This window comes from Brassica napus, chromosome C2 (genome assembly GCF_020379485.1).
Source record: "Brassica napus cultivar Da-Ae chromosome C2, Da-Ae, whole genome shotgun sequence".
In the NCBI taxonomy this organism is placed as follows: Eukaryota; Viridiplantae; Streptophyta; class Magnoliopsida; order Brassicales; family Brassicaceae; genus Brassica; species Brassica napus.
The window spans coordinates 9,152,252-9,168,134 of record NC_063445.1 but is presented as its reverse complement, the minus strand read 5'-3'; the positions used below and the strand labels follow the sequence as shown (position 1 = coordinate 9,168,134).

At 32.1% G+C, this 15,883-nt stretch overlaps 3 protein-coding genes and 1 pseudogene across 5 annotated transcripts; all 4 read left to right on the top strand.

The window, feature by feature from the left end:
* The first annotated feature begins 206 nt into the window (after nt 1-206).
* Nucleotides 207-5,815, top strand: LOC106429181 (transcription factor MYB80). Its single transcript, XM_013869919.3, has 3 exons — nt 207-719; nt 900-1,029; nt 4,919-5,815. The coding sequence occupies exons 1-3, from the start codon at nt 587-589 to the stop codon at nt 5,628-5,630; spliced, it is 975 nt and encodes a 324-aa protein (XP_013725373.1). The 5' UTR covers nt 207-586; the 3' UTR covers nt 5,631-5,815.
* A 2,514-nt stretch (nt 5,816-8,329) lies between these two features.
* Nucleotides 8,330-10,087, top strand: LOC111203026 (annotated as a pseudogene).
* A 1,217-nt stretch (nt 10,088-11,304) lies between these two features.
* Nucleotides 11,305-13,161, top strand: LOC106429143 (ubiquitin-conjugating enzyme E2-17 kDa). 3 transcript variants are annotated; one of them, XM_013869881.3, is made up of 5 exons: nt 11,305-11,447; nt 11,762-11,851; nt 12,038-12,165; nt 12,264-12,368; nt 12,724-13,161. In XM_013869881.3, the coding sequence occupies exons 3-5, from the start codon at nt 12,055-12,057 to the stop codon at nt 12,865-12,867; spliced, it is 360 nt and encodes a 119-aa protein (XP_013725335.1). In that variant the 5' UTR covers nt 11,305-11,447; nt 11,762-11,851; nt 12,038-12,054; the 3' UTR covers nt 12,868-13,161. The 3 variants fall into 3 exon arrangements, with proteins under 3 accessions (XP_013725335.1, XP_013725336.1, XP_013725337.1); XM_013869882.3 differs by having other exon boundaries at nt 11,330-11,447; nt 11,762-11,964; XM_013869883.3 differs by having other exon boundaries at nt 11,341-11,447; nt 11,765-11,851.
* Nucleotides 13,162-13,612: 451 nt separating this feature from the next.
* LOC106429179 (ubiquitin-conjugating enzyme E2-17 kDa-like) lies at nt 13,613-14,443 on the top strand. The gene is made up of 3 exons (XM_048748692.1): nt 13,613-13,699; nt 13,811-13,928; nt 14,331-14,443. Exons 1-3 carry the CDS (start codon nt 13,613-13,615, stop codon nt 14,441-14,443), a joined length of 318 nt encoding a protein of 105 aa, XP_048604649.1.
* Nucleotides 14,444-15,883: the final 1,440 nt, after the last annotated feature.

The following is a 15,883-nucleotide window of genomic DNA, read 5'->3' as shown; positions in this document are numbered from 1 at the left end:
CTCATTATTGCACCACAAGTACGCCCTCGATTCTCAAAATATTCTCCGTACATCACGAAGACATTGTCTTACAAAAAAAAAAGGAAAAAAGGTATTGTCAAACTTTAGTGTCACAATTATATAAATCAATATTCATGTTTTTTTTAATTGGAGTAATTTTATTTTTAAATGTAAGTAATTTTTTTGGGTGAAATTCGATAATACGATTTTAAAAAGTGATGAAAATGGGATATACAAGGAGTTGACCAAGCGTAGAGTGGGTGACCTACCTGCCAAAGGGAATCACACGCTCTGTAGCGTTGAATTCTTTAAAGAGTTTAATCACTTCATGCACATTTGATGCTAATTTCATCGTTTTAATTCTTTTATAAGTATGCATACATTTTCTTTCTTCAGTTTCAATTTAATAGTCTCGATTACAAGAAGCCAAAGAAACTAAAGTTTGGTAGTTTTAATTCTTTTGGGCAATCTTTGATTTATCTCTTTTTCATATCTTCACCAAATTTTCTTTTGTTTCTTGTGGCTGAATTAACTAAAGAAAAATCTATTTGTTTTAGAGATAAAAACTAGAAAAGAAAAGAAAAGAATGGGTCGGATTCCATGTTGTGAAAAGGAGAATGTGAAAAGAGGACAATGGACTCCTGAAGAAGACAACAAATTGGCTTCTTACATTGCTCAACACGGTACTCGTAATTGGCGTCTCATCCCTAAAAACGCTGGTAAAATTAGTTTGCACTTCTTTAATCAAGTAGGAATAGTCTTATAAAGATCTGATTATCCATCACTCTGCTGAATATTTCAAGACAAACTTTTAAAAACAAACAAATGTTTGTTAAGGTAAAGATTTGGTTTTATAATGTACATACATATAATGGGCTGGTGAAAATTTGTTTTTCTAGGATTGCAGAGATGTGGGAAGAGTTGTAGACTAAGATGGACGAACTATTTGCGTCCTGACTTGAAACATGGACAGTTTTCTGACGCTGAAGAACATATCATTGTCAAGTTTCACTCTGTTCTTGGTAACCGGTATGACTTCTTTATATACCATCTCTCTTATGGTCATAATATTTTCTGTACATTCCATTTTCTTGGATGTAGAAAATTAATGATAGACTAAAAATGGCGTGTTTTTAAATAAATAAAATTATTATGGAATATTGATGCTTGAGGCTGTTGAAAAAAAAACTGAATGAATTTGTCCACAAGTTTCTTGGGAAACAAGAAACTGAATATCAGATCTAGCTATAGCAGGAATTGCCTTGTTATATATACTTAACTAACAGAGTTTTAATCTTTTGAGAAGTTTGATGTTCTTAAAATGAATTGCTTTTCTTAACACCTATTTGACTCAGAAATTAAAGGTTGTAATCAAAGTTTCAAAAAGAAAAAAAAAACTAAAGGTTGAAAGATTGCTGATGATATTATATGTTTTTATTTCCAAAAGAGCAATAGTTAGCAAAATTTCTGAGGAACAAGAAAGTGAATAAGAAAGACATAAACCTTGCTGAAGTTTTCTTTTGACGTATGTGTATGGTTCAGGTGGACTTTATTCTAATTTGGCCTAGTAACTCTTATGTTTATGCTATTTTGTCCCTCTTAATAAATTATTTATTATTTATTTTCTTTTAATTACAGAAATATGGCTAAGTACTAAAATAGCCTTAATGAATTATCTAAACTACAACTCAACCTAAATTAAACCCTCTAAACTAGTCCAAAGGTTTCCTTCTCCCCCTCCCCCACACACACGTGTTTCTCCCTGTTGATGAATATCAATGGTAGCCTGCGTTTTGAATAAGCCTGGTGAGCTCAATGTCATTTAATATTCTGTTTCGCGATTCTAAACCATATCAATGGTGAGGATAAAGAAAAAGTTATGTTTGTTTCCGCCAATTTTAAGTTCAAATTGATGAATATGGATAAATTTATATTTTTGATGTGTAAACAACAACTATAACCCATAAATATGGAGATTCTTTGAAGAAATTCCATGGCGGCCGTGAAAAATAATTTGCTGAATCAGGAAAACCCTAATAGGAAGATGAAATAATTACGAAACTGCCATTCCACTAATTAAAAAAATAAATAAAAAAGATAACAAATCCGGAGCCGTAAAGTTAAGAAACCAGGAGCATACCACCAGACCGTAAGTTACTTTTACGTATCATCACATCAACTAAATTTTGAATATAAATGTCTTTTTAAAAATTAACGAAGCTGAGTATTGATCCAGGGACTGTCTAGTTAACAATCAAGCAATATAACACAAAACTAGGAGTTATCATTGTGTATATTTTTTTCATAAGTTCATTTTGTACATAATTTTGTATTATAAAATAAAATCTTATGTTATTCCCGGTAAAATAAAATTGTTTTCGTTGGTCGTATGATACGGGTCGGTTCTTTCGGGTACCGGGTTATCCGGTTTAGAAATTAGCGATGTTCGGCATTATAAAATTTTAGATCGGGTTCGATTCGGGTTCGGTCCTGGTGGGTTCAATTTTGATGTAAAGAAACTTGAAAATAACCAAATAACGAATATATCTGAAATAAGTTCAGATAATAGTACCTAAAGTAACCTTATTACCCGATTTGGTTCAGGTATTTTGTATTCAAAGTACCCAAATGTAATAAAAATAATCAAAAGTTCTCATTAAATACGGTTTTGTTTGAATATTTCTACCAAACTATCATATTTTATCGGTTTCGGGTAGGTTCTTCGGTTCTGGATATTTTACCCAGCCCTAGTCGTATCAAATCAGATCAGGGATCTCTTTCTAAAAATTATAGACCCAACTCAAACGTACGTGTAATGACTAGAAAATTTTGTAACAAAGCAAAAAAAAATTTTGTTGGTCGTAGCTCGGGAATCTATTTCTTCAAAAATTTGTATATAACATATATTTACAAAATTATTAAATCATACATTTAAAACATGCATACCATCAAATAATATTATATTTACAACTTAGTGAAGTAAGAATAAAAATAAAACACTAAGTGCAAGAAATTTTTTGAACTATTAGTTTTGCTAGGTATTACTAAGCTAAATAAAAAAAATTCAAATATGTCTAAAACGTGTATAACATATTTAACACATGTTATTAAAATATAATTAAAAACGTACTCATTTAAAATGTGTTTATGCCATATATTTAAAAAGCACTAGTATTATATTTACACTCAGTAGTACTCAAGGTAGTAGTAATATTATCTTGTTCATAGTAATACTTTTGTCAATTTCAACATTTATAAGTAATACCACGTGAAAAGTAAAATATTGCTAGTAGAACCAATGCATTTAGATAGTTTTAGATTGTATATAACATTTTTGTAGAAACAAAATTTGGAAAATATGTAATTTGTGTGATTTACCTTATTATAACATCACTATCGAAACATTAGATATGGAAGTATAAGGAAGTTTTTGGTGGAAGTGATAATTTTTCTAACGACTTAAGAAATATTAAAGATTTCATGACTAATTTGATACCTTAACACATATGAGGACATATAATTCAAAATATATAAGTTATATCAGCTGAAAATATATAATAACCCAAAAATATAAAGTTATTAGAAATACGTATAATACATAGTAGTCCAAGGTAATACAAAGTAGTACAAAGTAGTTTTAGTAGTGCTAGTAGTCCACACACACATTTATATAAATAAAAATATAATATCAAATCTTCAAATTTATATAAAATAATATATATCTTCTGTTTCAAGAAGAATGTAATTTTGATATTTTTCACAAAGATTAAAAATGTTTTGAATGCATTCATGCTCTTAATAAATATATCTATTTAATCAAAAGATTTTAAGATGGATAAATTATTTATAAAATCAAAGTATTTTGTAAATAATATTAAAGTTAAAATAGCTATAACTGAATTGGAATCTTAAATGATACTCCTTAAATAACAAGAAAAAATGTCAAACTTACTTTTTATAAAACAGAGAATATTATTTATTATTTATATAGGTTGTTAATTTAGTTACAAATATAAACAGTAAAAATATGAAATATATTATTTTTCAATTTGAAGGCCATATAAAATATATAAAAGCTTAAATTAAAGAAATTTGGAATTAATTTTTGATTAAAATATTATTGAAATATATTTTTTATTAAATTTATAGTTTTAAAACATTTTTATGTAAAAACAATTATATATTTTTTTATTAAATTTAATTTTAAAATTAATTGTTTATAAAAATTTTATATTTTTTTTTATTAAATTTAATTTTAAAATTAACTCTTTATAAAAATATTTTTAAATATTTGTTTTAAACTTTTTGTATTTTTGAAATATTATTGAAATATTTTTTATTTTTTAAAATTAATATTTGATTTAAATATGAAATTTCTTATTTTAAATTTGATTGCTTTTATATAAGAGAAATAAAATTTTAATTAAAGAAAATTAATTTATATAAATATTACCAAATTTATTTTTGAAAAATAATTGTGGATTAAAATATTATTTTAATAATTTATTTTGTTATTTTATTGTTTATGAAAATATTATTTCAAGATAAACATAAAGTTTTTATTTTCCATAAAATTTCAGCTATATAATCATTTAACAATTTAGAAAAAAAATCTTAAAAAAAGGATCTGGAAAATAAAATCTGTGACCCAGCTGAAAAAGATTAAAAGAAACTAGAAAAAAATCTGGTCGGTAGAGAAAGTTATATGGGACCCACTTGGAAAAAAAAAATTAAGGAAAAAAGAGAGAATAATGGTGGGTCCCGTGATGTTTGAAAAGAAAAACAAAAATAATAAAGAAAGAAAGGGTAAGAAAAGAAAGGGGGAAAAATGCAAAAAGGTGGGGTAGTTAGAAAAAAAGTGGGACAGTAAGAATATAAATTTTCTAACTAGGGCATATAAGAATACTTTCCGGTTCAGGTGGTCTTTGATTGCGGCGCAGCTTCTTGGTAGAACAGACAACGATGTGAAAAACTATTGGAACACGAAGCTGAAGAAGAAGTTGTCGGGAATGGGAATAGATCCAGTGACTCACAAGCCTTTCTCACACCTAATGGCAGAGATCACCACTACACTCAACCCTCCTCAGGTCTCTCACCTCGCTGAAGCTGCACTCGGTTGTTTCAAGGACGAGATGCTTCACTTGCTCACCAAGAAACGTGTTGACCTAAACCAAATCAACTTCTCAAGCCCTAACCTTAACCATAATAACCCTAACAACTTTAACCAAACTGTTGATAACGCAGCTGGAAAGATGAAACTGGACAATGATAGTAATGGGATAATGAAGCTATGGGACATGGGTAATGGATTTTCGTATGGATCGTCTTCCTCGTCCTTTGGGAATGATGAAAGGAACGAGGGATCCGCTTCACCTGCGGTTGCGGCGTGGAGGGGTCACGGTGGAATACGTACATCAGTGGCTGAAACGGCGGCAGCGGAGGAGGAAGAGAGGAGGAAGCTGAAGGGAGAAGTGATGGAACAAGAGGAGATTGGATCTGAAGGAGGAAGAGGAGATGGAATGATGATGATGATGAGGAGGCAACATGATCAACATCAGCAACATGCGTTTAATGTGGATAACGACTTGTGGGATTTACAGGCTGATGATCTCATTAATCATATGGTTTGATCTTTTTAATAGATTTACTGTTTACATTTTCATTTTGGATCCCGTTGGTAGTTAACTTATGGTTATGACTTATGAGTCGGTAGGAAACTTTTTTCCTGGTTGTTTACAGATACTAATAAGGTTTACTCTTTTTATGACAATAAATAAATGTAAATAAATACGTTTTAAACGAAAGCTTATAATAATTGGCTTGTGCCTATAGAAATAGCATACTTACGAAATTTCAAATACGTCACTTTTTCTGCAAATATATGGTAGTCTATTAAAACAGAAGTACACGTTAGAAATACTCCTTAGATTTTAAAGTTAATTACACTTCCATGCCACTAAGAATTAAATTGAATTTCCTATTTTAATGCTTGTCTTTTTCGGTTAGATTAATGTGTTTTTTTTTTAAATAAATTCGAGTTAAATGTAATTAAATGAACTTTAAAATGCACCTATATTAACAAACTATTGAAACAAATATTAACAAATTATTGAAATAACCTAAACTACGAAAAAACAATTTAAAAGATAGCTTCCACATTTTTGGTCTTATAATACGTATACATTACCATATATAAAGAAAATTAATGTTTATTACTATAACCTACCAATCAAATATGTTGCATATATATAAGACGTGATTCACTTATGTTTTAACCTTTTTATTATAAACTTTTTAGAATATTATCTTCATCTTTTTTAATAAAAAAAAATATTCCAGCAATATCAGCTTCATATTTTGAATATAAATTAACTTTATTCCCATGATTTTAGTTAAAATAGGCGGGTCAATTTATATCCCGCCCAATTGGGTTTTTAGAATAATTGTAATTCATTTTTAGTTTAACCCAAACACATAATATACTAATAATATATTTCAATCTACACTTAAATATGAAAAAAATGTCAATATAAATTTGATCTAACATAGTATATTAATATATATACATCCAATCTTTTTCTATAGTTACATAACTGCTCCAACACACATTTAATAAATATATATATATATATATATATATATATATATATATATATATATATACACGATACAGTAGCAAAATATATGATATACATAAATCATTACATAAACATCCGTGCCTCTAGTTTCCATTAATTTAAAAGAGTGATTATAGAGACAAAATACAGAACCATAGAAGTACATATTCTTACATATCACAGGACAAACCCCAATGTTTCCAGAAAAAAACACCATCAGCATCTTTTTAACAATTGCTGACTTTTATTTTCTTCCCAGAGACGAAAGCTTTTATCACGAGAAGCAGTAGCAACCAGATCAGGTTGCTTTGGGTCACAACAAAGCTGATCCACACTAGCAGCACGGCCCTTGAGTTCAAGGTCTTTAACCTTACTATATAACCTCACATTCATAAATAATCAAATTACAAAGAGTACATAACTCGAAGTGATAATAAAAAAGATGATAACTCAATTTGCATCAAAAGGTCCACCGAAACTACACTAGTAGCAAACACCTAAAGGAAAAAAACATATCATATGTATGGTAATGATAATATTTATTGGGATGCATAAACGTCAAAGTAAAGTTTGTTACAATATAATGTTCTGTTGTTTATTACATGTTCAGTTACATGTCAATTTTCTATTTTCAAAATTGATAGCCTAGTCTAGGCACATCTATTCGGAACCGAGCTGAAAACAAGGTTTGATTCTATCAATTACCCTAACAAATCGTATATCTCTAGAACTAAAAAACTGAAATCGAACCGGAATTGAATCGAGAACCGGATTTCTATAATATAATTAATATACATATAAATATTGACTATATTTAGTTTAAGATAATTAATTAATTATAAATATTATTTGTAAACCAAAATACAAAAAACCGAAGCATCATAATATTTTTTATCCAATATATTTAAAACTATATGTGAATCATCCAAATATTTTTATCCGAAAACTCAAAAAATCTGATATTTAATATGAAAAATCTGAATTTTCTTATTTTTAATTCTAATTAACCGCAAAACCAGAATCAAATAAGATATGAAGTTACGTCGGATATTAGCCGGTTTCCAAATTTGTTACCCGAACTTAACCAGAAACTGAATAACCAAACCGAAACCGAATTTTTTTTCTGAGTGTCCAATCAGATCCTAAAATTTTAGAACCGAAGAAGAGAAAAAAAAAACTGAAAAAGCCAAATCAGAACTGAACTGAAAACCAAATGACTGGCTAGCCTAGTCGATTAATCTATATTCTCTACTATATAAAAGGAATTAAATTGAAGCAATTCTAGGTGTGCCACATAAGACAAAATATTCATAACCAATCATTTGTCCATGTCATCAAAGATGTTAAGTTGTTGGGCCACGAATCTGTGCTACGTAATAGCCCCATTAATTTTAATGACCAGTTTGTTTTACTTTCCTCTTCCTCTAACCTAAGTTGTCACAGCATCTACAGACCCTCCAAAACTCATCGTCTTCCCATCTTCCTCTGTATAACGCCTACGACGGCAACAATGATGAATCAAAGCTATCCTCCAGACAAATCGGCGTGTAACTCTCCATATCCCTCCTCTTACTCAATGATATCAATGCCTCTTGAAGATCCCTTAATTAATCACTTAAATGAAACGCATCTCATCTCTCTCCTTTCCCTATTGAGACTATATATATATCCCAACCCAACAATCTCTTCCTCAGCAAACGCATCCCAGCACTATGGCAAATCAAACGGCAGTCGCTACCGTGCAATACAAGCCATTCTCCACTTTTGTTTCAGCAGGACCAGGAGATTCCAAGTTGATGTTTAGGCTAATCCATTTCTGGGAAGCTTGCAATAATTCCAAAGGAGGCATCCTTATCGGAACCAAGTACGTGACAGTCGATTTCTTTAATGATCATCATCCACATCGGCTCTATCATGTTCCCTTTACCCACTACATTCTTAGAGTTCTCTGCTGGCGAGTTCTGCCGAAAATTTAGTGAAACGTGTAGTAGGTACTCACTTATCTTTTTTCCTTCATTTAAACCATGATTAACTCTACGTTCAGATTCTCATTTCTTAAATAGATAAAGACACATACTTAAGCTTGATTTAAAGATAGATGGAGTCTCTAAAACTGATAAGAATCAAAGGTTCGTAAGTTTCTAATCTTCTTATGACAACTACGTTTTGATGTTGCTTAGAATGGTTATCTCTCAAAAAGACATGATTGCTTACCACGAACATGCCGGAGAAGCCTCAAATTCACATCCGCCTATGCTCGATGCAGTGTCAAATGAGTTCTGGGAACAGAAAATTGTGAGGAAGAGCAATGGAGCGGATATCTACAGACTACAGAGGAAAGTTAAGAAACGGGACAGGTTAGGTTTATATAAAGATGGTTTCGAAAGAGAAAAGGCGTGTGTTTTTAAGCTAAGACACAAGAATTTGGTAAGATTTTTAGCAGTAACTTGATCGCTTTGGTTACAGAATCGACCGGTGGAGAAAATATTAGAGACTTACGCTAAATTCTTCAATGGCTTCGTCATAGAGAAGAAGATTAGGAGTGGTTATAGGAGTTGTAGAAGGTATGTTTTATCTATTCGAACAACGGCCTGAGATTATATTTGATCTGAATGCAAGTATTGTTTTGTTATCGATGATGATCAAGAACCATTGATTTCTCAATTCAAGATTGGAGATGAAACCTACTCATCAAGTAATGGCTCTTTCTTCAAGAATATAAAATACGAAAATTTCAAGTTACGTGTGTTTTTGTTTGTGTTATCATCTACAGATATATTTAACTTTGGATTGTTTATCTTGGAAAGGATTACAAATCTAAAACCTGGTGAGGAACAAGAAGATCCAGAAATGAGGTATGTTGAGTAAATAAGAGTTTATGGTCGGATAACTTAGAGAGAGAGTGGTTGATGAGAATATGAAGATTGAAGAGAGAACGTTGGGGAAAATTAAGCAAGTAATTACACTTGGACTTATGTTCACTGACAAATCCCCGTCAAAGCAAATCAAGCTTCTACGCATATTTATGACATGGTGTTTCTTCGTATGAGTCTACCTCAAGGCATCAATCAGATATGTAATTAGGTTGTGTGTATTGAAGAATTGAAGCTTTACACTTTTGTTTTGATTTTGATAGACAAGATAGTTCTGTTACGATTTCAAGACATAATTTGTATACAACCAATAAAATTGCACCTTACTTTTTAGATAAGATTTGCACGTACACAAATAAACATATATGTTAGCTGGTTTATTATCAGTCACCATTTTCAGTCCAATGTAATCTCTTTTATATAATTAATAGGCAAAACCATCTGTGTATACGTAAAGGGTTCTAACGAGGCATCTAATGAATCTAATGTCATAGGAAAACATGGATGAGCTGACATTAGGCATGGGCATTTTGGGTATCGGTTTGGATCGGTTCGGGTATTTCGCGTTTCGGGTAGTTCGGATAGGGGCTAAAGTATTCATTTAGTACTTGACCTATTTTCGGTTCGGTCCGGTTCGAATAATTTCGGGTTCGGTTCGGTTCGGATAGTAAATGTAGGAACGATAAAATATCCGGAAAAAGTTTGGTTCTCATTTGGATCCGGTTCGGGTTCGGGTAGTTCGGATAATTTGGATAAAATATCGGTTATTTAGGGTAAAATATCAAATAATTTGGATGATTTAGATAAAAAATTTCAGATATTTCGGATAACTTTGGATATTTCAGATAAAACTATCCTGATAGTTTCGGATACTTTCGGGTAGTTCAGATACTTTATAATAATTTAGTTATCTTCAACTATTTTCAAATACTTTAAATAGAATTTTAAATTGAAAATATATATTTAGTTATGTTATATGTATATATAATTAATATTTTTATATATTCGGGTATCCGTTCGGTTCTCGGTTCGGTTCCGGTTCGGTTCGGTTAATTCAAATATAAAAATATAGGAATCGTTCGGGTATTTGAGGGTATTGGTCCGGTTTCGGGTCTTTCGGTTTGGTTTCGGTTCGGTTCTTCAGTTCCGGTTATTTTGTCCAGGCCTAGTTGACATGATGAAGAGTTTTGCTCAAGTTTGCGGGATCAAAACTTCTAAAAAACACACGTACGTATTATTTATATAATTAGATACTGAAAATATGAAAAAAATGCCAGCATACAAAAACAAATGCTGTAAAATTCCGAGATAAAAAATTTTATATTAATATGCCTATGATCAATAAACAAAACTTTCGATAAAAAATATTAAAATTTGTACGTGTACAAGAGAAAACAACAAAACATACATTTAATCGTTAAAAGTAATGAATTTGAATAGTATTTTTAACATGAAAACTCAAATATTGGAACAACACAACATATATACACTCACCAAATATAATACTATACATTACTATGAACTAGAAACCAATCAAACAAATTTGTTAACCATAAACAATAAATCAATCAATTTAATATTGTCAAAAAATCACAAATAAAATCAACCAATTCTTATCCATATTTGTGATTTTTGGTATAAAATAATGTAAATAAAACTTTAAATATTTATAAAAAAAAAGAAATTAAAATTTATAAGATATTATCCGCGTGTAGCGCGGAAAAGGAATATAGCGAGCGGTAAATTGGCTCATCAATCAGTCAAATAAAAGAGCCGCTCAAATGTTGGGCCGTGTAAGGGGCCCATTAAGGAACCTATCTGTCGGTACGTGGCAAAACTTGACCGCTCGAATGAAGAGAAGAATCTATTTAAAGCGTATCGACTGCAACCCTTCAACTTCGACACAACCTAAAAACCCTTTGAGATTTCCGAAGATCGATTCAAAACCCTAAGAAAGGTTAGGTTACAATTAGTTATCTCGATTCGATTCGATTTGGATCATCATTTCTTGTAGCGTTTACTCGTTTCCCAGCTCCCGATCTTCGTCGTTGATCTCTTTTTTATGTTTTCATTCACTTTGATTCTCTCTCGGAATCTTTTGCGTCGATCCATGTGTGTTTGTTCTATCTCTTGATATAAAGTTTCTGAATTGTTCGATGATTTGCCTCTGTTTGATCAAAAAAAGTGTAATCTTTAGTTAATAATCACTCTGATCGGGCTTTTGATTTAGATTCTTAATTAATTATCTGCGTTTCATGATTTGCCAAGCAGCAGTTAGGACTGTCCAAGCTATAGCCTCGAAAAGGATTAACAAGGAGCTTAGGGACCTGCAAAGGGATCCTCCTGTCTCATGCAGTGCCGGTGAACTATCTTTTATGGACTTTAAAACACCACCTTTAACTTAAAAGTTGGGATCTTTTTCTACTTACTAAGACGCACCTAGAGAGACTCAATAGCTGCTTTTAGCAAACTCGGTATCAGATTTTAGGATAATGATTCGTTTCTGATGAGTTATTTAGATTGTAATGATATTGGTGATGTTATTAGGTCCTGTGGGAGATGATATGTTCCATTGGCAAGCAACTATCATGGGTCCATCCGATAGCCCGTTCGCCGGAGGTGTGTTTCTTGTTTCCATTCACTTCCCGCCAGATTACCCCTTCAAGCCACCAAAGGTACTAACAGCAGTTTCGTGTGGTGGAGCTTATTTGACTTTGTTTTTCATCAATTCATCCACTTCTGTGGTGATCATGGATGGTTGTTTACGATGCAGGTTTCTTTCCGCACAAAGGTTTATCACCCGAATATCAACAGCAATGGCAGCATCTGTCTTGACATTCTGAAAGAGCAGTGGAGCCCTGCGCTTACCGTATCCAAGGTGATCATCAGTCTGTTCCCACTTCCATACTTGTTCGCTCAGTCTCTTTTATGGCCATGCCTTTGTACATTCTCTCTGTTGTGATTGTTCTTTTTTTGACTAAAGATTAAGCTTTAGATTCTGGTCAGGTCTAAGTACTCGTGATATGGTATTAGTCTAGTGATTGTGGAAGGGCCATCTCTTTTATTAGGAGTTCGTTAGTTTCCTTACCTCAAGGCCTTCATTATCAAATTGATGACATCACATCTGGATTTCCATTTTTAAATGTTTTACATCTTCTTGAAGATACTTCGGTTGATACAAATAATGATATTCAATAATTTGCATAAGAGTTGGGTGGTTGCATTTTCTGCAGGTTCTTCTGTCGATCTGCTCATTACTGACAGATCCAAACCCTGATGATCCTCTGGTTCCAGAAATAGCTCACATGTACAAGACAGACCGAGTCAAGTACGAGACCACTGCCCGTTCCTGGACCCAGAAGTATGCAATGGGATGAGCGGGGATTGGCAATAATTATCTGCACAAGTGCATTGCACATTGTCTAAGAAGAGGAGAAATAAGAAAGGAAAAAAAAAACACTAGAGTGTGGCTTTTGCTTTATTACTTTTATTATCTTAAGCCGTGTGTTGGGGTGTACATGAGCTTTTTTTTACTATGTCTAGTTGAGATATTGCAATGCTTTGAGTGAATAAATTGGCTATTATATATGATTAAGATGTGTCAGACTCTTGCTAATGTGTATGAAGAACATACAAACTTCTCAAATAATATTCATTGCTTGGTGGGTTAACTATTTTACTATCAGAGTAGCAGTGAAATGATTTGGGATACATGCATAAACGTCGAAGTTTGTTATCACTATAATGTTATGTTCTCGACTAATTTCAACTCTTTATTACATTTTTTGTTACATGTCAACACTCTTATTTTCAAAAATTGATAGACTAGACGATTAGTCGGTCCATCAGTCGACAATCAGTTTTAAAAGGGATCCGATATCAATCAAATAAATCAGCCGCTATAATATCGGGCCTTATAATGGGCCCATATAAAACCCAGCTCTCGCAACGCACCACACTTGGTTGTGAATAACTGCTTTTGAAGTTGGGGATCTTTTGTACAGAGAGTTTAGCAAACTCAGCATCAGTTTAAAAAAGTTATTTAGACTCTAATGAAATTAATGATGCATGCTATTAGGTCCTGTGGAAGATGATGATTTATTCCACTGGCAAGCAACTATTATGGGTCCAGCTGATAGCCCATTTGAAGGAGGTGTTTTTTTTCTTTCCGTTCACTTCCCACCAAATTACCCCTCTCGTCCACCAGAGGTAACAAATTTGTTTTTTTTGCATGTGGAGCTTATTGAATTTTGTTTATCATCAAATAGGGCCTTTTTTTTTCTTCCTTTGGTAATCATCAGTGGTTGTTTGTGATGCAAGGTTTCTCTCCTCACTAAGGTTTATCACCCGAACATCAACAGCGATGATGGGAGCATCTGGATTGACATTCTGAGACAGAATTGGAGCCCTGCACTTACTTTATCCAAGGTGATCATCAGTCTGTTTCACTTTCATACTCATGACTCTGCTTCCACCACCACTTCTTGTTGCTCTGTTATGTTATGGTCATGCCTTTGTCCGTTCTTCTCTGTTTGTAATTATTCCTTTTGACTAAGGATTTGGGTCGTCTAAGTACTCGTGATATGGTATTAGTCTAGTAATTCTCGAAGGGCCCATCTCTTTCATTAGGAGTTAGTTGGTCAGGGCCTTCATTGATCAATATTGATGACATGACATGTGGATTCTCATCTTATATGTTTACATTAGTGAATTGCTTGAAAATACTCTGGTTGATTATATGATGATATTCTTGAATTTTGCATATTCAGCTTAAGTGCTAAAAAGAGTTGGGTGTTACATTTTTCACAGGTTCTTCTGTCGATATGCTAACTGTTGACAGATCCAAACCCTGATGAAGCTCTGGTTCCAGAAATAGCTCACATATACAAGACAGACCGAGCCAAGTACGAGACCACTGCCCGTTTCTGGACCCAGATGTATGCAATGGACTGAGCGGTGATTGGCAATAATGATCTGCGACATTACATTGCGCCTTAGACGTCTAAGAAGAGAAGAAGTAAAAGGAAAAAAAAACTGAGTGTGTGTAGCTTTTACTTTAATAGTTTTTAATATCATAAGGCATGTGTTGTGGGTGTGTACATGAGCTTTTTACTATGCCTTGTTAAGATATTGGAATGCTTTGAGGCTGTTATATGATTAAGATGAGTCAAGTCTCTTGCTATGTGAATGGAGAAGATACAAACTTTGCAAATTATATATTCTTTGCCTTTGTGATCAACATAAAATACTAACAGTGAAATTATTTTGGACCAACGTATTTAGATCATCCAAAAAGGATTATAATTCTTTGCATTTGTGATCAACATAAAATACTAACAGTGAAATTATTTTGGACCAACACATTTAGATGATCCAAAAAGGATTGTACGGTGTTTGATTCCTATTGGCCCTTATGGTTTGTCCAACAGAAAAGTCCTGAGAATAGAATATAGTGAATAAGACTTGTTCTACAATTTTGACAATATGCATGGTTTTCTCTGGAAAAAAATCAACATGGTACTTAAGTATTCAAAAAAAAAAGGTACTTAAGTATTCAAGAAGTTAGCTGGCTACTTGTTTGTCTTTTTCGAACTGAATTAAATCTAAATTAGATTTCATTACAGAATATGGTAATTCGAAGACAGTAAAACTTTTAAAGAAACATAAAAAATTGTAAAATGTTGTAAGAGAAGCACAGGAGGTTCTCATCTGAAAAAAACTCAACAACAAAAAAGGAGATACTTTGATATGATGTGTTGCATGGTAATTTCTTCACTTTAATCTTATGGTTTAAAATTTAATTATTAATTAAATTATATTAAAATGAATACTATTTTATGTATGAGATATTTTGTTTGAGAGTTTATGTTGGGTTAGGTTTCATTGTCAATATTACCTATATATATGTTGATAAGGTAAAAGTAGGACTCAAGTTGCATTTGCTATTTGTAGATTTGAATGATTTTTTCTTCTTGCCTCTAAAATGTTCATTTCTTTCCACTAGGTTTCTGTAAATAATGGACTTCAACATCGAGCAAACTCTCACCGCATGTGAATAAACGCTCAAATAGAGGAAATAACAGATAAGGGGTATCCCTCCCCTAGACATTAGATGTTACAGAAAGGAGCAGTAGCAAGCCCAAGCAGAATAGGATTTTGTATGTTCAAAACAGAATGGTAGAGAATTATCTTACATTATATTCATAAAAATGAACATTAAAATTAGTATACCATTCTTGTCTTGGAACACAACGTTCAAATTTAAAAAAAAAATACCATTCATCACCAAACTATCCTATGTTAATTTGTTTATCAGCGTTTTTGTTGTAACCTATAGGAAAATTAAGTTAAATATACATCATCGACAATTTGGCACACTGTACTGATTGATAT